Source organism: Clytia hemisphaerica, unplaced genomic scaffold, assembly GCF_902728285.1.
Source record: "Clytia hemisphaerica strain Z4C2 unplaced genomic scaffold, Clytia hemisphaerica genome assembly, whole genome shotgun sequence".
Lineage (NCBI taxonomy): Eukaryota > Metazoa > Cnidaria > Hydrozoa > Leptothecata > Clytiidae > Clytia > Clytia hemisphaerica.
The window spans coordinates 761,799-785,697 of NW_027103855.1; the positions used below are offsets into that span (position 1 = coordinate 761,799).

Sequence of the window (23,899 nt, forward strand, 5' to 3'; positions counted from 1 at the left end):
GTCATGACTATATTCACGAGTTTTTGTTCACTGCTTGGAAAATTTTTACGCCATTTCTTGCTCTCTTGAGATGTGAAAGGTCTGTCTCTGTATGTATTTATGTTATTCGATGGTTCGCTGTGTTTTCAAAGAGCTGCTTGACCCTTTTCTAGCTTAAAATAGATCGTAGGGTTCACATTGAAACAATGGTGTCCCTTTATCACCAGTATGGTCACATGCTGCCAAAAAAAGTCTGTTTGATTCATTGGGTAAAGCAACATTGTCCATTTTCCATGTCATTTTTGTCTATTTACATTCCTATACTTTCTATCAAAACTCATACAATCAAATGTTCAAAAAGTCCAAATTCAAGTTTTATAATTCGACATACGCGTTGTAGTTTTTAATGATGAATGATCTTTCTTGTAGTTAGGTACAATTAAACTCCTTTTTAGTTCGCATTCCTTTTTAATACAATCTTCACGCCTCGTTTTCATGCAGCTAGAAACTTTTGCTAAATCCTTCTGTTTGAAACAATCTCGCACGTGTGCTGCACACGTGGACACACATTCTTGAAAACTCTGTTTCTTACACAATGTTAAACATTCCGTTTGTTCTTCGTTGCATTGCCTCATAGACAGTAACGTGTTTTGGAAACCATCCATTTTACCAATAATCTCTGATTGGCAGAATTTCGTTTTCTCCCGACAATGATGTAAACATAAGTTCTTCATAGTCGTTGATCCGTCGGCCATTAAAACGACCGAGAAAATCAGAATCGTTATCATCATAAATCCATATGTCAACATATCGCGTATAAACTTGATGCGTTTTATCAAAAAATCAGATCGTTTTGTTCTCTTTTTTACGCGTGTTTTTTTTGTTCCGTGTGTTATACCAACAAACCTATAAATGACAACTTTGTTGTTTTTCTCTCCTCTTTAATTTCAAAGGGAAAACAAAATCGAGACATATTTTTTGCAACAATTCATTTATGCCACAATTGAAACAATCAAATGAAATCAAATTTAATACATCATCAGCTTGCACATAACTCCTGATATTCCTTAAAACTGTAAACTAAAACTGGTTGAGTGGTCAGGTACCGGCTGCTACAAACCTATCAATTTCTCTTCTCTTTTTGTCATTTGTCATTTTCAAAATGTCATGACAGGCTAAAATGACAATCTAGCCTGATAAATAGCTTTTTCCGGAAGTGATTTATCCCCATTGGATGCACACAACTACAGGCTAAATGCCAAATTAAACAAGAATAGAATCAGATAGTTGATTAAGTAATTGCTGCCAAACACATCATCGCTGGTTTTGACGAAATACTAAAAATATCAGATTTTATGAAAAATTTTGATTTTCGAGCAAAAAAGGAAGAAATGTTCATCGTTGCCAACAAAGCAGAAAAATTCCTTGTTTCGAAACAAAGCTCAGAGTCTTTGATACGTCATCTAGCAATTTGTGATAACAATGCTTATGAAGGCAATCAATCTTACATCACACAGCACCCCCTTCTCACAGACCCGGTAGGGTTCTTTAGCTAGTGGGGATAAAACTAATTGACTGAAATTCGATGGGGATTAATATTCCCATATTTTTTGTGGCTGGGGATTTCAATTCTTTTGTTTTCAAGTCAGAAATTCAGTGTGGATGTGAAAAAAGCATAATATTTTGCAACGAGGATTTTTTTTATTATTATTATCAGTGGGGACTAAAATTGGAGAATACTTTCTCACCAGGGATGAGATTTTGGAAAAATTTCCAGTGGGAAGGGTTCCCAGTGGATCTATGAGAAGGGGGTGTCACACCATATTGCTTATTTCAGTATATCCAGCTACTTGTTTCTTAAAGTTCCAAATTTTACAAAAGCGTGCCAGGAGGCTTTCAAAAGATGTGACCGAATATCTATTATATCTCTATCTTGTAGACTGATCAAATTTGCTTATGAGGCTTAAACGGAGTTTAAAATTTTCGCTATACATGAACTACTAAAGAAACGGAATATGGAATACTTACTTTTTCGATTTCTCATTGACTTACTATATATATCAGACTTCTCAGTCCAAGTCAAGTTTGCCCCACATGATTTAATAGCAAAACAAAGATGATGACACGCATCTATATAAACACTTTATTTTAAATGAAGTGCATATTGCATAAAAATGACAACACACAATTTAATCAAACCACAAATAGTATTAACATTTAATGTTTCGACTGAGAACACTTGAAAATTACAAGTCTTAAACCGGGTATTAGACATTCTAATGCTATTAAAAATGCAAAGATGACTGATTGCCCTTAGACTAGAATCTTTAAGGGGTATCCTAATTTACCCGCTTGCTTTTACACGTTTTTATAAGAACAAAATAGGTTTCGATGTCCAAAGTAGAAAGAACAAGTTAAGAACATTTTAAGGGTTTGCCGACTCAAAAACATCCCATTTCTTAGGTGAATGGAAAAAAATCCTCACAAAATAATGAGAATAAGAACATGCTAAGAACATTTTTAAAGATTCAAAAAGTTTTGAACATCCGAAGACTTGAAAGATTTTGGATTCTCTTATAGAAAAAAATGTATCAGAGGCTCATGCTCATTATCATGTTTAATCATACCTCATCGGCCGGAATTTTCAAACAGGGCCTTTAATCTGCCACCGCTCAATTTTGAGCTTACACCAGGACCGCAACTAAAGCTAAAACTTTATAACTACTTAATTTTGGAGTTTTTCACCGGCTTTTTAACGTCAGGCTAATTAATAAGGGGCAATGTAAAACAACGAGCCGATACGCACCCCGTGGGGGAACTCAAAATTTATTTTCTAATCTTAAACCCCGAACCCGGACATACAACTGCAAAAATAAATTAAGTTATAAGCAATTGGCAATTTTAATGTATTACATTTTAAATGATGTTTTTTATCCAGATTAATTTTTCTGGTCAGGACTAACGTTCGTAATTTGAAATATGACATGTTGTTACTGTATAGTGAAGCCAATAAAAAATTCTTTGAATTGAACAAACAAAATTATAATCAATGTCGTCTCATTAGTCGAAAAAACTAATTTCATTGACAGGTACTATATCCCGACATACACGTTATTTTACAAGGACACACTATATAATAACATGATGTTTTGGGTCAAAATATTAAGAACAAGTTGACAACATTTTACGGATCCTAGAACACAGAATCTATTAGGAAATAGCACCAGAATACTTTTTGGCTTAAACCCGGCCTAAAACGAATAAAGTTAAGAACGTCCTAGGACTAACAGATGTAACAGATAAAATAAACCTTCTTTATATATGAACTTGTTATTAAAATAAATCAAAAGTTATCAATTACAAACATTAGGCTGTATTCTATACCTGGCGCATGAGAAAATTCTGTCATTTTGACATTTTCCATACACTCTTAATGAGTAAAAAGTATAACACTTGAAGGCTCCATCCTTTTTTTTTCAATTGGTCTTTTGAAGTGTTTTGAATGCTTTAGTTGCCAATATCAACAGCTGTTTCGAAACCCAGGGCTGGTAACAATGATTCAATTAAGATTAGAATGTCTAAAGCTATCAAGGTATTGGTCCCTTGTCACAGGACTCTATCGCGCCCTTTTCGCCGGTTCCATTGGGAAACTATATTTTTCTTTCTCTCATCCTAGCTGGCAAAAATTCAAAACTCATATTTATCAAGGTAGTGAATAGGGCACCCCTTAGATTTGGGAAAATCTTTTATATTATGCTTTTATATTTTTCTTTTATAAGAATACACTTTATAAGAATATCCATGATGAAATTGACCAAAAAATTAAGAATATGCTAAGAATTCCACCATCATACAATTTGGAAACTAAGCCTCAGAATGCCATTTTTAGAACAACTTTCCTTTAGATTGCAATTATCCCCAGCAATGCTAAAAGCTCTCGCCCAATTTTAGCTTAGCATATTGTGTGCTAAATTTAGTCTTAGTTGGGTCCTAACCTAAGAATACTGTAAGAATATTCTTGGATGATTTTTCCCAAAAAGATAAGAATATCCATGATGAAATGGAAAAACACTATTCTTATGAAAAAAAAGCGTGTAATAGGGTGTCGAATTGACAGTTTCGAGTGCATCGAATTTTAGTTACTCGATGAAATTTATCAAGGATCCCTCCCCCATCCCACAAACGATTTTTTTGAAGTCTGAAAATCAAATATTTGATGGCTGCCAACGGGAAAAATAGATAAAGAAAATAGAGTTATTTGTTTAAAAATTCTAACAACCTGATGCCGATAAATTGACTTTTTAAGGAGAAAATTATCGTTTTGGGTTTTTTGCGATGACGCCAGTGCTTATCAAAGAATATTTTCAAAACAAATCAATCTTACAGCTGGACAACATCAGTTTTAACCGAACTTAGGGATGGATTTTCTAAAATCGAGAGTTAAATATTGTCCAAATTTTACCAATTTTAAGTGCTCTTTATATTGCATGATTTTGATGATATTCGATTTAGAGTATTCTAAAAAATTAAGAACGCATTTAAGAACATTTTAGGCTGAAAATTGCTAAAAAAATAAGCACATTCAGGCTCAGCTAAACTTTAGGTGTTCTAATAAAAAACACGTGTAGGTGAAAACTTGAATGGGTCTTTTGTGACAATTTTCAAAAGGTGCTATGAAAAGCCTCCAATTTTTATGCGTAATTATTTTCCAAGGTAAATTTATTCAAGTTCTAATATTTATTGTTTTTTGAATAAGAAATTAAATTTGAATTTCCACGTGGGAAAGTACCCTTAACCGTAATTTTTTGAAGAATAATAATCCCAGGTACAAAATCTTTTAAAAATGGTAGAAAAGCCACGAATTTTGGCATGGTTGTAAACATCTATTGTAAGATAGGTTTTACACCCAATAAAATTTGCCACCGCACATGTTTTGATGACATCAGCATTTGTTTTATTTATTCAAATATTGATTTTCATTCATCTTAGATTTGAATGAAGTAAATGTTGATGCTAGTTTTTCCCTCTTGAAAATGAAATACGTCATTTTTCGAAACAGACTCTTTCTTTTAAGCTCCCGAAAATCTGTGTATGACAAATTCTTCTAGAAATGCGAAGGATATTTTAATCTATGAACACCACGCACGTTCTTGCAAACATCCATTTCAATATAACTCGACCATCGACATCCTCCTGCTTCGTACTGACACGTCCGAAATTGGCAATCACGTGGATCGAATTTGATTGGCCAATGGCACGTGTAACGATTTTGTTGACTGTTACATGAAGTATTTGTAAAACATGGCTCAATAAGACAACGACAGTGAAATTCAGCCCGTCGTAAACGGCGCCGTATTCTCTTCGACTCAAAATTCCACTCAAGGTGCCAATGACATTTTGTGACGTATAATTTATTATTTATAACATTCCCCGACAAAATGTACTTTTTCCCTGTTGATAAATTTAATGAACATTTGTCCAACGAAGTATAGATAACAGAGTCTATTCGAATATTTATGACTTTTGTGTCTCGATCATTTTGTGCAGCCTTGATGATTAACGGTTCACCTTTCCATATCGTTTGTATTTGAACTTCATACTTTGGTCTCGTTTGCCCAAACGATTTTGATTGTCGTTCAATAAGAAGTTGATTCCATCTTGTTTCGTTTAGCTTCTTTTTCACTTTGACGCGAATTACTAAAGCGAAAAAATTAAAGAAAGATGAAGATTTAAACAGGGAGAGGCTCATTTTGAAAACTATATGTGGACAAAGAATTGAGTCCCCCCCCCGTCCGTCGGGATATCTATTAATTTTAAAATTGTTCAAGATTGTAAGGAAAGATTGTGATTTCTGGTTTCTGGAACTTCGTGAACTTTTCTAAGATCGCCATCGGTGGGATTCGAACCCACTAAATGCAAAGTTCCGATGATCAGAAAGCCAACGCTCTAAGAACTACGCCACGAATTCACACCAACATATAATTGTTGACGGCTTTTTATATTGTACAAACTACATACCAGACCATAGGGATAATCTCGTAAGAGTGCTTGTTTCAAGCCCCAAACCTGATCCTAATTCCAAGCCTATCTGATAAACAATCACACCTAAAACAAACCCTAATAGATTGGCTGCAGGTCCTGATACTATTCCTGTTTGTCGGATGGAGAGTTATATTTGTGTTTTTGGATACTGTGAACAATCCACAAGGTTTGGGTGTTCTTATATTGAAGATTCCATGCAAAGTTTTCTAATAAGCACAACGTTTTTGTCCAACTGAAGCAAAAAAAAGGAAGAAAAGTTCAAAACTTGAAACTTACCGAAGTCGGAGTCACAAAAAGCTTGTTGTGGGTGTATAGGCATACACGTACATACGTCATTCAAAAGTGGTTCTCCAATCAAGTGCCAAACTAAACAAAATATCCACGTCAATTTTAAGAGCGCTGTTTTCAAATAAATTCCAAACATAATTTCAGTTATATTCCAAACCGTAGTGTTTTTTTTTTAAGTTCAATTTTTTTTTCTCCTAAAAACCAATTTTTGTAAAAAATTACCCAAATTGGCAATCCGTTCAATCTCATACATTCAAAATTGTCTTTTTTTCTTTGTCACTAAAAAAGAACCCCGTATTTTTATATGTTGACTTAAATCTTTTTTGTTTCTTGAAAATTTAGCGCTTATATGTTTATAACATCAGATTGATATTATAAGAGGATGACCCCTCAAATCTCATGATATGGTTTTATGAGTACACCACTTTTTTATAACTGTTTCTACTCTCTTTATAAACGGACATTTTATTCTGAAACATTCAATAGAGGATGCTTTTTTAACAAAATTTACAAATTACAAGAACGCTCTAGGTTCCTGTTATCGCAATTTTAGAAAAAAAAATTCTTGCTTTTTTTTTGCAATCAATTTGCAATGGCTAGCAACCTCTTTCCTAAACTTTCACAACATATTATCGTTCATTAAAAGATTACATGCTTTTCTTGCTATATGTTTTAGGAATATTTTGATTTTTATATAGTTTTTTTTACAGTGGAATTGAGGATCTCCTTCTCTCCGCCCCTAACGGCCGCAATATAGTGGTTCCACCCAAATAATTACCCAGTCTAGTAAAATGACGTCATTGTTACAAAGAGAGTCATGGGAACCAAATTGTGTTTTTTTTAGTGTCGTCACATACGACGGACGGTAACGATTGATAAAATGTCAAAAATGTTTTTCTATCGGTCATTTCATCCTTTTCCGTTTTCAAGAAAAAGATTATTTAAATTGAACGTATGCGTGTTAAAACCGCAGAATGGCAAACATTTTATACCTCACTATATCAAAGAGGTTTATTTTAAGATATATCAAGGTATCTTTTTAATCAAGAAGAGGAATTTCTGAGATTAAAGATAAGTCCATTGAAAGGAAGTTTATTGACCAGGCTTAAAATATCCAAAAAGGAAAATGAAAACAACCATATTTTTTGTCTGTTTTTGGCTTTTTGAATTATGAATTTTTTTGGAAAGTCACATCTTTTACGCAGGTCTCAAATTAGGATAAAGATGAGTCTCTTTAACTCGAGCCTCTATCAATCTCTTATCTACTTAACTCGAACAAGTTTTATGGTTCCTTCAGTTAACAATACCTTATAAATCTTACTCCATGAATCAAGATTTCCTTAACTCGAACAAATTTTGTTATGAAGATTTATGGAGAGTTATGGAGATTCAACTATATCCAATAAATTTGCACGCAAATATATCCAAGCTGATTAGCTAAAATTTAGTTTGAATAGTAAACTGCATACTCATCGTATCCTGGCCGCAAATGTTATTTTAAAATTATGTGGAATCAAAAATTATTAATTCAAGATTCGTTTATTTTGTTAGCAAATCTCATCAATGTCACCATCAATCATTATGTTCTATGTTTAGAAGGAATGCACTTAAAAACATTACCTTTCCCCCTCTTACAAAGATAAAAATATGCTCTTCTACACAAATTTTGCACCCCCCCCCCCCCCCTTTGGCTACGCTACTGGTACGAAGTTCAAATATTTGCTATGAAAATCCGAGGAATTGAATGTCTGTCCAGGACAATAAGGTGTCAACTTTTGGTACCTAATAAACGCCCCACGCTTGTTATAATTTTAACCCTCATACCTTAGGACCTCCCCGTTTATAAATTTTTGAATATATTTGACACGCGAGTCTTCAAAGTAGAATGAACTTCTTTTTTTCCTACGAATTTCTTTCATTTAAAAACATTCAAAGTTTCCATTCCATATATGTCTTAGCGTCTCAACCGCTAAAACAAGCTGCTTTAATTCAAATTCATCGAATCTCATTTTCAAACGCAAATACTCTTCTTCTCCTTCTGAAATCTTTAAAATCCAACGATATTTTATCTTCCAGGATTACCCACGCGTCATAAATCAATTCCCACCGGAACCATGGGCGGCTCGTTGGACAACGTTTTAATTTCCATAACGGTTTTTTATCCAAATGATGAATCATAAATCATCCTACTCATCTTACTCTTCATCCAATAGTTAATTTCACAGCACTTATAACAATGGTTTTCGGTAGAGTAACAAATATTTTTCATCTTGGATGATGCTTCTTCATAACAGCATTGTATACTTTTCAAAGAACTCTCTACTGATTGGTACAAGAATGTCATCATTCATCATTGGACTCTTCCAGAAAATGTTCGTACATGGGGGGTTGAGGATATATAGTGGCCGGGGATAGTGAAAAATCTACAAAATTTACCTTGTCCGGGGGGAGGGGGTAAGTTTACTCTGTTTTTGATTATCCAGGGGGTCAACTAATGCTTGTCCGGGGGATAAGACCTGCTGTCCGGGGGTTAAAAGTCACAATGTCCGTGGGACAAATTTCCAAAAAGTGTTATATCCTCCACCCCCATATTCAAATTATTTCTGGAAAAGCCCATTCCTCCTCCATTACTTTTCTAAGACTTTCCACCCATAGCGTTGGCGATATTTATTCAAACTGTGATACGGTAATTAGGGATGCAGCACATGAAAGGTCGACTATCATTCCTCTCCGATGCGAAATTAGCCCGCTATTAAGAGCTTCAGCGGGGGTGACCGCCAATCCACCATCGGAGGACGAACGTCAAGGGTACGATTTTCTGGCTCTATAAGGTGCACTATAATGTTTTATAAAGTTTCTTGTGCAAAATTTTGGAAGGTCTGACTACCTTTGCTTCCCCCGGAAAAGAGAGTCAGAGTTACATAGTTATATTTCTTCCCTGAGAAGTATTTTAATTGTTCAAAAAAAGCAATAGAATGATTTCTTGTATTATTTTGATCATGCTTTATGAAAAAAAGCTATATACCAGAATCATGCTTCAATAAGTCACATTTCACCATGCATCAAATCGAATTCCATCAATAATTTCCTTTCAGTTTACATAATTGATACTTTGGTTATACAAAACAACCGATCAAATTTCGTCGTAATCATCTTTTAACCAATCACGTCTTACCAAACATCACTCATTAATAGTAATCATCATCGTAATCATCATCGTCGTCATCGTAATGATGATGTCGGCGATGGTGTCGTCTTGGGAAATAATAATTATTGACATGGTGATGATGACGGTGATGAGGATGGAAATCATCATCCTCGTATCCAGACTTCCATCGCAAATAATCAGCAAAGTCAGCTGGGATTTGTAACCCAGCTGCTCCATTTCCTAAGTTCAAACCTGGTACAACTGGGCTTCCTGCAGGTGCAACGTTATTGACTGCCTCTGTTCCTTGTCCTCCTTGTCCTCCCAAAGCTGTGTTTGCTTGTGCAGGGTTATTCATGAATTGGTTTGGTAATGGATACATATTCGGGTTTAATGCACCTCCGTTGTTGTTATTGTAATTCGAATCATCGGGCGATCCTCGAGACGCCATTCCACCCGCCATTCCATTTCCAAAATACTGAGCAGGCTCATTGCCATATCTCACCACAGCTGGATTCACATTCGCTGGAGATAAGATTCTACCAAGATTTCCATGCGCACCAGCAGCTCCAGCATATCCTAAATCTCCCAAAGTGCTGACGCGACTTGCTTCTGGTATGGTAGCTGGTATATGACCAGGTTTGGCAACAACATTCAATCCAGCAGGTTTTGCATTGATTTTGACTCCTTCAGCATCTGCAGTGACTTGTATTTCAGGTCCTCGATCCTCCATATGGAAATGCGTTGGTTGTCCTGATTGAACAACTTCTTTCTCTTGGCAATGTACCAAATGGTTGCTTAGATTTAAAATTACAAACATCCATAATATTTTTTGCCTTGTTTTTAAAACAAATCCCATATCTCTCTTCTTTTCTTATAATATTCTTATTTTTGAATCATTAGTAAACAAATTTAGGTGAGAATTAGTTACTTTTTAATTTTCTTTTTTTTTTCAAATTGCCGAAATATTCAGAAGATGTGTTCCAAATCTATTTTTCACGCATCGGCTATTTTAATAATCTTTTGTATCTTCTTCTTCAATTTCAAATATTTTCAATTCCTCTTTGAAAATCTCTATAAAGTAAGTTTCAAATTGCAACAATCACTAAATTAATCAATTAATTTATGGCAAAAGTTAACAAAACTTTTAATTCCTTGGTTAAGGGCGTCAGTATTGAACGATTCTTTTCTGAAAGATATAATATAATAAAATTCATGATATTCATGACGTAATGTTTTGTACAGAAACACTCCGGTTTTCACCAGTAGTGGCAAATTTTAAACGAGAAAAAAGTTGTTTAAATTTGCCACTACTGGCAAAAACCGGGGCGTTTCCGTACAAAACATTACGTCATGAATATCATGAATTAGAATTACAATAGCAATTAGAGTAAAAAAACAACTAAACAAATGATTAAAGATTGCTAGAAAAATAAGCTTTCATTTCCAAAGAATGAGAAAGAGACTGAGAAAATTTAAAAGGGTGAATATTTTCTGCTTTTGAGTGAACGATAAACCATATATTCAACGCGAAAAAATCGGATATCGGAAATATTCAGTCTCGCTTGATGATATTCCGGATCAGTTTCGCTTCATCGAATATCATCAAGCTACACTGAACATTTTTCGATATCTGATTTTTCTTGTCGAATATCTGCTTAATAAAGCTAGTTTTGTTCGATTTCGTTCTGTCTTCCTCCCTAGTAAACATTATCCTGCCATTGAGTTGCAATTGGCACTACAAACATTTCAACCATTTTTACTCCATATCACCAGACCAGAAGTTCCTAAAGCCGGATCTGTTTCCAGCTAATTGACTCAGGGTAACTTTCTGTAAATAGTTTTTTCATAGAATCATAGCCACCGAACCGAATCAGTTAGTACGTTTGTGATATATATTAACGTTTGCTCAATTCTATAGTTTATCTTGATCGGTAAGCTTTGCTCTTGATAAGAGTTCCTAGTTTCGAAATCTTCCTGGTTTTTTTTCAGTAGTTTGAATCTTCTCGTTATTGACTTTGGATCTTTTGTAATATTCAGCAGCAACTTCATCATCATAATATGGGTTGAAATGATTATGATAGACATTGTAAACATGGTGCGGCCAGTGATGATGGTGATGATGGTATCCGTGGCCAAATGGTCCATGATAAGTAGGCCAGGGATCGTAAGGTTTGTGTATTCCTATACCATAGTGGCCGTTAACATGGTGGTTGCGGTGATGATTAAAATGACCGTGATGCGCTGTAAAGCTATGGTGATGATGCGGTATATGTTGATTTACTAAAAAATCACTCAAACCAGTATGATAATCGCTGTAATCCAAAGCTGGTAGATACGCTGGTGAGAGTATGTGAGAGCGTGTATCACCGCCGTAGTAAGCAAGTCCGTTGATTGGTGCTTGGAAAGCCATTGGTTCTGGTGCGTAGTGGACGAGTTGTGGATGGTAGTGAGGTGTTTCAAGCATATTGTAGGGATGCACATGCCCTACCAAAGTAGATATAATATGCTCGTGGGGTATGGTAGCTGGTATATGACCAGGTTTGGCAACAACATTCAATCCAGCAGGTTTTGCATTGATTTTGACTCCATCGGAATCTGCAGTGACTTGTATTTCAGGTCCTCGATCCTCCATATGGAAATGTGTTGGTTGTCCTGATTGAACAACTTCTTTCTCTTGGCAATATACCAAATGGTAAAGTTGCAACACAGTGAAATAGATTTGCCATTGCTGGAACCTCATTGTTGAAAGTTCTCTACTCTCCTCTAAAACAAAGAATAATTTTGGCAAATGAATCCGGGTTATATTTCCTTCTTTACAATATATTTGAATTATACAGAAAGATGTTTTGAATTTTGAAAATTCAACAGCATGCTGTTGGAAGCTGCTGGTTAACATGCTGTGTTGTGGGATATTGGTGAAGAATTCTCATTATAATGCGAAGAAAACAAAGATATATGGTTGATTTTGTTAACGATGTTCACTCACCATATGTCGGCCTTAATATGCTTTATAACAATATCCAAAATTTTAAAGCCTTCGGATGGCTTCGGATGTTCTTAACTTTTTTAGTTTTACGCCTAAAAATGTTCTTTAAAATGTTCTCATTTTAACAATTTTATTAGCATTTTTGTCCATTTTCCTAAGAAAACGGGTGTTTTAGAGTTCACAAAGCCTTAACATGTTCTCAACTTGTTCTTAACATTTTGACCCGCATCGAAGCCTTATGTTCTTTATAGTTTGTTCTTAAAAAATAAACATGTATATATATTTTTTTAGGCATTGAACCTATAAGCATATCTAGGCTAAGATATGGCAAGCTTCTATTCGTATGCTAAGCATTAACCTGAGCCTACATTTTTCCGATTTTGGGCTGTTTTTTGCGATTTTTTTTGGAATTTCTAAAAATTTTGCTAAGGATGTTATAAAGCATCCTTCAACAATTTTCAGCCTTGTCAATCTCTGGATTTGAGTATCTTCGAGACAGTTTTTGGATTTTTGTATGTATATAAAAAGGTATAGCTACGCAAGACTTGTATGATAATGATTCAATTTCATTAAGTAAGATCAGCGATTTTATGGTCTAATATCTCAGGGGCAAAATTGCTAACCAAAAATAAGGAAAATTGATTATTTTCCTCAAAGTTAAATTCAACAGAAATAATTGTACTATTCGATAAGATTCTTAATTATAAATTTCTGCCAGATAGATTAATGGCGTTCTACCCCTTCCACAGACCCACTGGGCTCCTTCCCACTATGGAAAGATTTGCGCCAAAATATCGTCCCAGTGATATATTATACTCCAACTTTTGTCCCCGCTCAAAACAATCAAATACTTAATAAATCTTAACTGCAAAATATTGCTCTATTTTTCCATTCTCGCTGATTTTTTTTGACTTTAAAACAATGGATTAAGAATATGGGAATATCGTACCCTTCACAACCCCCCCCCCCTCGGTTCATTAGTTTTGCGGAAAACGTCATCCCTAATTAATAGGGGGCTCTAACTACTTATGACTTAATGTCAGAGGCTTTGAAATCTCCAAATATCATATATAATATCGTTGGATGTGGGACAGATCACATATCATATGTGTTTAGATAAAGACACCCCTTTCTCACAGGCCAGATAGGATTTTTTCAGCCAGTTGGACAGTAAAAATAACGAACTAAAACTCGATGGGGATTTGAATTCCATTGTTGTCGAGCCGGAAAATTTAGTGGGGATGGAAAAAAATGGCGCAATATTTTGCAGTGGGAGTTTCTTTATCGGATCATTTTACTGCTTTCAGCGAAAACGAGTGTAAAAGTATAATTTCCCACTGGGGACGATATTTTGGCCAATTTTTCCATTGGGATGGGGTCCCAGTGGGTCTGTGAGAAGGGGTGTTTAAAGAGTTTAAAAATAAATAAGACTAAGCAATTGAGATATCACTGACTCAAAATAGATAGGGTTATTGCCCTCGTCTAAAAGAAAAAAATAGCCAACAAGTTGTTCTTAAGTACAAACATTAATGAAGAAATAGGAAATAATATATCTTAAGCCGACTAAACCTCATTCGCCTCCGTCTCAGAACGCGGTCAGAAAATTTTGCGGATAATGTCACAGCGAAAATGCATCCAGTGAAATGTGAGTAATGCATCATGATTCAAGTCGACTCAGACTCCAACCTTTCGTTGAAAATCTTGATCATGAGGCACAATGTGGTTTCCGTCAAGGTAGAGGTTGCATGGATGCTGTATTCGCGATCAAACTTGCTCTTAAAAACGCAGAGAACACAATTTAGAAACATGGGTACTCTTTCTTGACCTTGTCAAGGCATTTGACAGGGTGCCCAGATCATTGCTTTGGCAAGTCCTACAAAAGTTCGGCTTGTCAGACAAACTTATTTCTATTTTGAAAGTTCTACACGTAAATTTCAACGTAAATTTTCAAGTTGATTCGGTTGATAACACTATGCCCTGCACAATCGGAGTTAAACAAGGTGACATCCTCGGGCCCGTGTTATTTGTCATCTACAATGCCGCAATAATGCAAACATGGCGGAAAATGCACGATCGACCGCTATGCATGTACCGCACCAAGGAAGATTTCACGCTAACAGGACGGAGATACAACACCAAAGGATCTGATTTTTCCGTAGACGACTCTGAATATGCAGACGATACTGCTGTGCTTTTTGAAAGTAGATCGGATACAGAAACTTACTCTCCGCTGTTGATCACTCACTTCTTGAAATTTGGGATGGGAGTCCATGTTGGTGATATTCGTACTCCGGATAAACCTTCAAAGACGGAAATCCTTTTTGTTTCGAAACCACCGAAATCGTATTCTGATCCTGAATCTTATGATGGAATCGATCTCTCGCCCATAAACCTCTGTGCGCACACTTACTTCCCCATCGATGACAAGTTTTGCTACCTTGGTTGCTTTATATCAAGGGACTGTAAGGATTATGTTGATATTACCAATCGTATCAAAAAGGCTAGCAATGCTTTCGGAGCCCTACGAACGTCAATATTTTCCTCTCGTGTCATTTCTGATGAGGCTAAAAGTCTAGTTTACATATGTCTCATTCTACCGATATTGCTTTATGGCGCTGAGTCGTGGTCCCTCACTGAGCACCTACTTCGTCTTCTGCGTAACTTTCACCATGCATGTATGCGTTCAATGTGTCGTATAAATCGTTCCCATGTCTGTCTTTCTGTACCGAATAAGTACGGAATCGTTGTTGACAAGGTTGAATATCCAACCAATTGAATTTTATATCTTCAATCGTCAATTATCCTGGTTGGGTCATGTATCGCGTATGTCGTTTGATAGATTACCGAGAAAGTTATTATCATGTTGGGTATGTAATGCTCGTTTGGTTGGTTCGCCTGAGTTCACTTATGGTAGAAGTGTTTATAAAGCCTTGAAGTGGTTTGATATTGAGAAATCTATTTGGTTTGATTTGATTAATGATCGTGGTAATTGGAGAAAATTGATAAATGTGTAGTATATTTCAAAATGCTAGATTTTTCTTCTTAATGTTTTCACATCTGAATTTAATTTAGTGACTTTTTATTGTCCTTAGCGTAGTGATTTCCTAGGATTATATTTATTATATATTTTTAGGCCAGTTCCTCGTGATTAGGATGGACCATTCTTCTTCTTCTTCTATTCAAGTCGACTGACATAATAATACACATAATACATGTTACAAGTTCTGCCTACGGATTCTCAATCTCAGCTATAATAAAACTATTACATGTTAGTAGCAGACCCGACTGACCAATGTTATGTAGCAGGTTGGAACAAGAGTTTCTGCTGGAAAGATGCAGTTTGTTTTCAAGTTAAATCTTCAAAATAAAACAAACTGTGTGAGTTTCTTTACTTCCAAACCACCTACCAATAGTTTTGGAACACTCCATAATAAAGGAAGATGGCTCTTCTTGTGGATTGGCTTTCTGATACCCCATATAAACACGATGTGACATGAAAGTGAAGAGACATGATTTGTTGGTTTTTGTTTGATTTGTTGACTCATATATCTCATGGCAAATGGGATAGGAAATGACTTTTCATGTATTTCTTGGCTCTACATATGATACCTCTAACTTTGAACACCTCCAGAATGTCGAAAAAAGCATTTTACGAGATAAGTTTCAATTATAATTTTCATGGAAATTTTTAATCGACAGATTTGGCTTGGCGTCAGTTTTGTTTGGTTGATGTTTGGTATGGCAATGAAATGCCACACAGTCACTCCACAAATGATGCCTCCAGCCATGATTGGTATCAGAATGTTGGAAAAAAAAACATTTTACGAGAAATTGTTGATAGAAATTATATTGACTTATTTTTACAATTTTGGCGGTGTGGGTTTAGTTGGTTGATAATGTTTACACTGTGGGATGGTTTTCAAAAAACTGTTATATTGATTGTTGTTTGTTGGAATTGATTACCAAAAAAAAAGAGAACCTTTTTTTGATAAATACTTTATTTTTTTCATAAATCGAAAAAACCGTGTGGATAGTATGTCTTGTAGTAACCAATGCAGTGTCTGTTTCCACATTTTGAAAGCTCTATGAGGCCCCCCCAGCGGACCCAAATTTCACGCATTCACGCAAATTTTTTTCGAAATTCACGCATTCACGCAAGTTTTTCTCGGAATTCACGCAAACCCAATTTTTTGGGAAATCGGGGAAATTTTCGGAAAAAATCAGGGAAAACGTCAAAAATAGAGGTCTTACACATTTCGCTAAGTTACGTAATTTACGTAATTTCCGCCATTATGGAGTAAAACGTTCGATTTGCATAAAAAAGTATGACAAGGCTGTACTTGAGATATTACTCGACCGGATATGGTCATGCACTTGAGAAAAACTTAACTCAGTAGTGATTTTTTCGTCGTCATAAGAAGCCCCCAAATAGAAAGCGTTACGTAATTTTGCAACTTTAATCACATGCCATCACGCAAAATATATGAAGCTTCACCTTCTCCAAACGATCGTGACAAGTTAGAAGCTTGTCACGATCGTTTGGAGAAGGTGAAGCTTCTGCAGTTAACGTATCGCGATAGTAGGTGAAAAGATATGCGCCGCAGGCGAATTTTTGTACAAAAAATAGCTTAAACATTATCAAAAATAGGTCAAACAAACTCGAGTATGACACCATGATGCTTAGCTCAGGGGTAAGGAGGCGCAACCATTGTTTACGCAGAGAGGAAATTTTTGCATTTCTGTCACTCGCGTTTGGCTAAAAATGCTCTCATTGAAAAAGAATATAGTCTAAATTCGTTAGAGGCAAGGTACGATCGCTTGATAGCTTGTAAAATTAGGTAAAAGAATGAACATTTGTTGCGAGCGAGGCGATCAAAAAAATTAAAAAAAAGAAAAGGTTTTAATCAGGGCTCGCCAATTAATATCCTACGTGTAGGGGCCGAAAACATAGTGACTGAGGAGGCGCAACCATGTTTTGCGCTGACAGGAGAAAATTTATATTTTAACCCTCTGATGTTCTTAAATACGACTCCATTTCAGACTAATTTTGCCAAGAAATCAGGTTATCGAAAGTCTACATCATGGGTAAAGATTTCTTTGAAATAAGTTTCTTTTTATTTGCAAAAACGTGGTGAAGTCATGGCCGCCTCCTGCCCCCAGTGGCTCTGGCCCTGGCCCTGGATCACTCACCATCCATAACCATGGTTTTATCTTAAACAAACACTTTCAAGGGGGCAAGTTAGATATATTTAAGATTCGAAGGCCAATACATGTTTGGCCCGAGCGAAAAAAATTGGAAATTTAAGGTGTCTAGATTGCTAGAAAGCGCATCTAAATCATGAGTCGTTTTATAAAATTGAGAATTTGAAAGTTGCTTACTTTTTTGTGCACCTTCACCTGGCATCCCTTGAATTTGGGATAGGTGTGCACCTTGGGGTTTTCTAAAAACTGTGAAAAGGAAAAATTCACGCGTTCACGCAAAAAAACAGGGCAGATTCACGCATTCACGCAATAGAAATATGGATTTTCACGTTCACGCAAGTTCTTTCAATTCACGCATTCACGCAATTTTTTTTCGATTTTCACGCATTCACGCAACCAAAAAAGCCCATTCACGCATTCACGCAAACCGCTGGGGGGGCCCCCTCTATACCTACTGAATTGAAGCTCTGACTAGCTCTCTTTTTAAAACTTTGAGCCATGTTTTTTTCTTTGTTGCTATTAAAGATAGATTTTTAAATTGTCGTAATGTAAATTTATGGTAAAGTTTTAGTTTTTGAGTTTAGTTCATCAGTAGTACATACAGTAGTATTTTTTCAGTAATCCTTTCTTGTAAATAAAGTAACATTTAACCAGACTCATTACCCTCATTATATTTGAATTTATATTTTCTTAGGACTGATAAATACATATTTTTAAACACCAAAACAAAGCAAACAACATGCCAGTTTTTTCTGGACAAATATACATGTATACTTTATTGTGTGCTTGGAGTTCTTTTTTAATCAACCCTCTCAACTGCTGATCTTTCAACTATCATTTAGGAGTATAGAATGGGCTTCCATAGTACCATTTTCTCTAAGTATTTTGTGCAAATTTTCAACAAAGTAGACTTCTTGACTGTCCTTGTCCCTTATGTTAAAGTTGTTCTGATGGAGGACATTGCTATTTTGGGACAAGCTGGAGTTTTTACAAGCTCTTATTTGATTTGGTTGGTCGTTAAGATGTAATAAAAGAATCTTATTACTTTTTCTAAAGAACGCGTCATCTCTATCACTTCAAATGACCAATTAGTGAGGTATCTTGTAAAAACTCCAGCTCATCCCGCTATTTTTGGTAGCCTTCACATATCAATAAGGAGCTTTGGTGTAAATGTTTCTTCTGATGAAATTATACTAATCTGAAACTATAAGGCCTTTATGAACTTTCTAGAACAATAATCTTGCTCCAATCTTGAGAAACACTGTGAAAATAGGTTAGCATTTCCTGCCATAATTTCACAGATTTCCTCTGCTTTCTGCTTGAAAACGCTGTCGTATAGCCGAAAACGAAAGTGAAACTGTGAAAACGTCCGCAAATTCGGGCCCAGTCCTCTTCCGAGACGGAGGCTAATTTATTGACTTGGCTTAAGGAAAAGAAGAAGGAAATGTAAAAAAATTCTTCTATGAGTAATAATAAAGGTAAAGCAATCAAGAAAAATTGAAGGTATCTACCCAACTAGCACACAACGTTGATGCCTCAAACTTGTTAAAATTTTCCTTTTTGTAATGGTATTGGTTCTTATTCTACATGTTCATTTGTTAAAGTTTCTTTTTTGTTATTGAAATTGATATCAGTTATTAAAAAAAAATCTGTCTTCAGATTACCCCCCCCCAATCTTATTCCATCACCCCCTTATCAGAATTTAGAAAATTTTCCTACCCTCTGCTTATTTGGACCCCCTCCCCCTGTCTATCTGTCTATTCGGGAAACATGAGTAAATAATTAGGTTTTAACCAATTCTTTATTTAAAAAATAAAAAATGGGGTCAACCAGGATAAAAAATGGATTTTGGTCCGATTTCCGATGGGGACTTGTCACTCTCCCCTGTCCATCTTAATTGAGCGTTTCAATGGGAAAAAACAGTAAAAGCTTCTTTGGAAAATGAACTCAATATTACATTGTCTTTAGATTCAAAATTTTGTTCTTTATTAAGAGATAGAAAGAGATGAATTATACATGAAATACAAACTGAAATAAATAATAATTTATAGTAAAGCCCTTAACGCCTTACAGTGATACCTTGGGGAAGTTTTCGAAGCGCTTACCGTCCAAAAGAAAATATATAAGTGTGTCCTGAAAAAGTGGAACACTTATATATAGTTTCAAGGTGCACAATAACAAAAAAAAAATTCAGATGCGAAAGTTATTGGACGTGCTCATGATTTGTATCTGCTGAAAATTAATGATAGACAAATTTAAACTAAGAAACGAAAAGTTTTTTTCATATTTTCAAATAAACATTGTATGAAAATATTATTACAGATTGATTCTAGTCTCTAGCCCACATTCGGATCCCATTGATGGAGACTTCACTTGCACCAGTATATGCGCTGTCCAAAACACTGATTCCCAAACAACTGAATGATTCACGCATGCTTTCATCAACTGTACAATATTTTGGTGAACTGTTGATATTGCTGAACAATGGAAAAGGATAAATAAGAATTTTTAACACGAATTTGTCAAGAGAAATCAAATACAAAAACAATTCCAAAAGTTAAAAATATTATCATACCAAGAATATGTTCTTGGCCGCATTTTTTTATCCTACGTACATTGAAATTAGCTGCAATATGTATATGAAAACAAAAGCAAAGCGAGATATACTCTGGAAGATTTATTAAGAAGTGCAGACGTTTATGACATATTCATTATCTTATAAAACAAAGACAATAATTACAGTGTCGTAAAAACCGCTCTCATCCATAAATTTTGCAGGGTATCTCGCTACGCCTATGGAAAAATCCCAAATTATCATTACTTTATTCTTTCTTTCAGATAGCCTAACTGGTTGGCAATGAACCTATTAAATAAGTGAACAAACGGCCTGGAACCTCTCAGATTATATTTGTAAGATTTTTAAAATATTTTTGATTTTCGAATCTGATCCTAAGGCCTTTAAGTATGGAGGCATTTCATATACATGTTTTTTATTTTATAAGCATAACGTTTTTAAGCATATACAGGCTCAGTTTTTAGTATCTAAACAATGGCTCTATTGTTTTGAGAACAATAGAATGCTTAGCAGCATAATGCGAGCCTGATAAAGGGACAGACACTTGCTTATAAAAAAAACATGTACAGTAACCGTTCAGTACCTTATTCCATCGCCAGAAAGGTCTTCACATACAACAGTCCATTTGGAATATTGATCACATTTAGGGTCGTTGGTACCAATAAATTGATACTTTGTTGCAGCACAACCATGTGACCCACATCCAGAATTCGATGTAGGTCTTGACTTAAAAGACAAACGTGCTGGAATAAAAGCTTGTCGGAATTTGTACCAGATCAAGTGAGGAAAAGCGTAATCAAGGTTGCCAGTGCCTTGGGCATTTCTTCCACTGTGCCATACTTGGTCGCTACCCTAAAAAAAGAGTTGAAAATATGAATTTTGAGTCACAGTTATAAAAATTCATTTTCTCCTTTTGTTTCTTCGAGTTTTATTTTCATTTTCGCTTTTTAAATTATTGATATTAAAGAAAATAATGCCCTGATTTATCTTTTCCACACGCTATATAATTGAATTGAAGGTTAAAAGCAAAACAAAAATGTATGCAGGCTCAAAGCGAATGGGTTTAGGTTTGAGGTAATCTCCAAACAGATCGTGATTACACTACGCACGAAACGTATTCGCTTTAAAAGATGTGGCTCAGTAAGAAGATCTGCTCAGTTTTGACGTACTCTCTATGATTATCATCTAGATTTTGGATAAAAAAAGAAATATTAGAAATAAAGCAAAATTATATCAAAACACCAAAAATTACTTTAGAAACCAGTTGCTTGCGCTTTTGTTTCCAATCAAAAGAATCAAGAGGCAGTGTTAGATGTAATGTTTTTTTGCTGAAAAAGCTTATCAGATCATCACGTCAAAGCAGAGTGTCGTGTTGTATTTTATAAAAGTCAGAAGAATATATAAATATATAAATTTCCTATTCGTTTCAGAGCTACTTTAAAGGGATGTAGGAGTTTGATCTATACAAAGAAGTTAGGTGGGAATTAAACCTACACGTTTTTTTTTTTATTAGAACCTAGTTTATAAGAACATATAGGCTGAAATTCGTCGAAAAATTAAGAACATCTTAAGAACATGCCCAGCCTCAGTTTGGAAAAAAATGACAAGAAACTACAATTTTTTCCTCTTTTTAAGCAGTTTTCTACCGAATTTAGGGGTGGATCTTCAAAAGTCGAGAGTCAAATATTGTCCAAATTTTGCCAAATTTGAGTGCTCTTTATTTTGTATCATATTGTCGATTTAGAGTAGTCTGAAAAATTAAGAACGCATTTAAGAACATTCTAGGCTGAAAATTGCTAAAAAATAAGCACATCCAGGCTCAGCCAAATTTAAGGTGTTCTAATAAAAAAAAACGTGTAGTTGACAATTAAGGTTTTAATCACAAACCTGCAGAAAGGCATTTTCAGCTTTCCAACTTGGTAGGCTGTAAACGGATGTTGTTCCGACTGAACCTCCAACGAATTTCAACTCGCGCAGTGTTTGTGCTATAAAGAAATGGATTACAATAAGCCATGTTGTAGAAAACATGTTGGCGTTACAAATAACTTAATCGAATGGCTAAGATTAGAACGGCTAAAAACACACCGGCTTAAAAAAAATTTCCCGAGAGATACTTGGAAAAGTGGGTATACTTGGTACGTGCTCGAAAGTCCATCAAAGGGGTACAAAAACGAAAATTTAGCAATTGAACCTCTGAATAGGTCCAAAAATTACATAATATCAAACATCGACGACACCCTTAAAAAGTCATTAAATCAGGTAATTTTGAGCTAAAAATTGTAAAAATAGTCCATCAAAGAGTCACAAAAACTTTGAAATTCAGTCTTTTCTCAAAGGGCCGATTTCTGAATTTTTGCTTGGACATACCCGTCACCTCGCAAACCTGGTACCCTTACCCTTACCTCACTTATCAAAAGATTTTCGGCAGAGCCCGTGGCCTTTTCAGGTACTACACGTATTTTTTTATAAGATCATCAACTAATTTTTTGAAGTCCTCGGACTTTCTTAGTTTCTTAATTAAGTAACTTTTTGAGTTTTGAGCCTAAACAGTTTCTTAAAATGTTCTTAATCTCACCCTTTTATGATGAGTATTTTTATTGGGTTTTCTAAGAAATTGTGTCTTTTAGAGTCCGCAAAGACTCAAAATGTTCTCAACTTTTTCTTAACATTTTACAGCCATGTCGAAGCCTAATGTTCTTATATAGTTTGTTCTTTTTTTCACGCTTTTCTCAAATTTATTTCTAAAAAAGCCTCCATCGTCGTGTAATTAAATTCCATTTCACAGCACAATATCTCTTTAAAATTCTTTGAAATTTAGATTAAAACTCCCATTTTCCTGAGGTACCAAGTTCCCAATAAATTTGAGCCAGCTGATATACACCACGTTTGCAGTCAAAAACACAATACAATTTACCTTGGAAAGAAAAACCTATTACAGCACACAGTAAAATAATCTTGAAAACCATTGTTGCTCAAAATTAATGTTGTCTTGTCACTCAGTTCCTCGTAATCGAAATAATTATGATTTTCGCTTACGAGACTTTCTATCTCTATTTATACTTACATATCAATCATCACAGCTTTTATATCGTTTCGTTGATTGGTCCGTCTCGGTAAATCGCTACCTTCAGCAATCAGCAAGCATAATATTATCAGCACATATATGACAAAACTGTTTCGATTGACATTGAGCAATACTAGGAAATGATAGTGATTTTCGCTTACGAGACTCTATCTCTATTTATACTTACCTATCAATCATCACAGCTTTTATATTGTTTTGTTGATTGGTTCGTCTCGGTAAATCGCTACCTTCAGCAGTCAACAAGCATAATATTATCATAGCGCATATATGACAAAACTGTTTCAACTGGCATTGAGCAATATTAGGAATATGATTAATAGGATTAGATAATTTTGACGTGAATACGTCAATCAAATTATGGAATGATTTCGGTATCTTCTGATCGAGTCATGTATTTTTTAGATCACAAAAAACATCTACACAAACTCAAATATTTTGGTCTGAGACTTTTTTTATCATTATAATTGTTATATTTTTGGACTCGTGTATTCATATAGTTGATGCTCCAATCCCAGCCCACATAATGCGCATGCGTAATTTATCGCTTTTTAAACCGTTAGTTTTGAAACTGATGTTAATAGGAACCTGTTTCTA

The 23,899-nt window shown here is 35.1% G+C and overlaps 2 protein-coding genes across 2 annotated transcripts; one reads left to right on the forward strand and one right to left on the reverse strand.

Moving 5' to 3' along the window:
• Positions 1-14,415: 14,415 nt before the first annotated feature.
• Positions 14,416-15,219, forward strand: LOC136808157 (uncharacterized). Its single transcript, XM_067064698.1, has one exon. The coding sequence runs from the start codon at positions 14,416-14,418 to the stop codon at positions 15,217-15,219; it is 804 nt and encodes a 267-aa protein (XP_066920799.1).
• A 4,687-nt stretch (positions 15,220-19,906) lies between these two features.
• Positions 19,907-23,261, reverse strand: LOC136808210 (uncharacterized). Its single transcript, XM_067064746.1, has 4 exons — positions 23,135-23,261; positions 22,108-22,205; positions 20,804-21,072; positions 19,907-20,122 (listed from the first exon to the last, which is right to left on the reverse strand). Exons 1-4 carry the CDS (start codon positions 23,184-23,186, stop codon positions 19,975-19,977), a joined length of 567 nt encoding a protein of 188 aa, XP_066920847.1. The 5' UTR covers positions 23,187-23,261; the 3' UTR covers positions 19,907-19,974.
• Between the last annotated feature and the right edge of the window lie 638 nt (positions 23,262-23,899).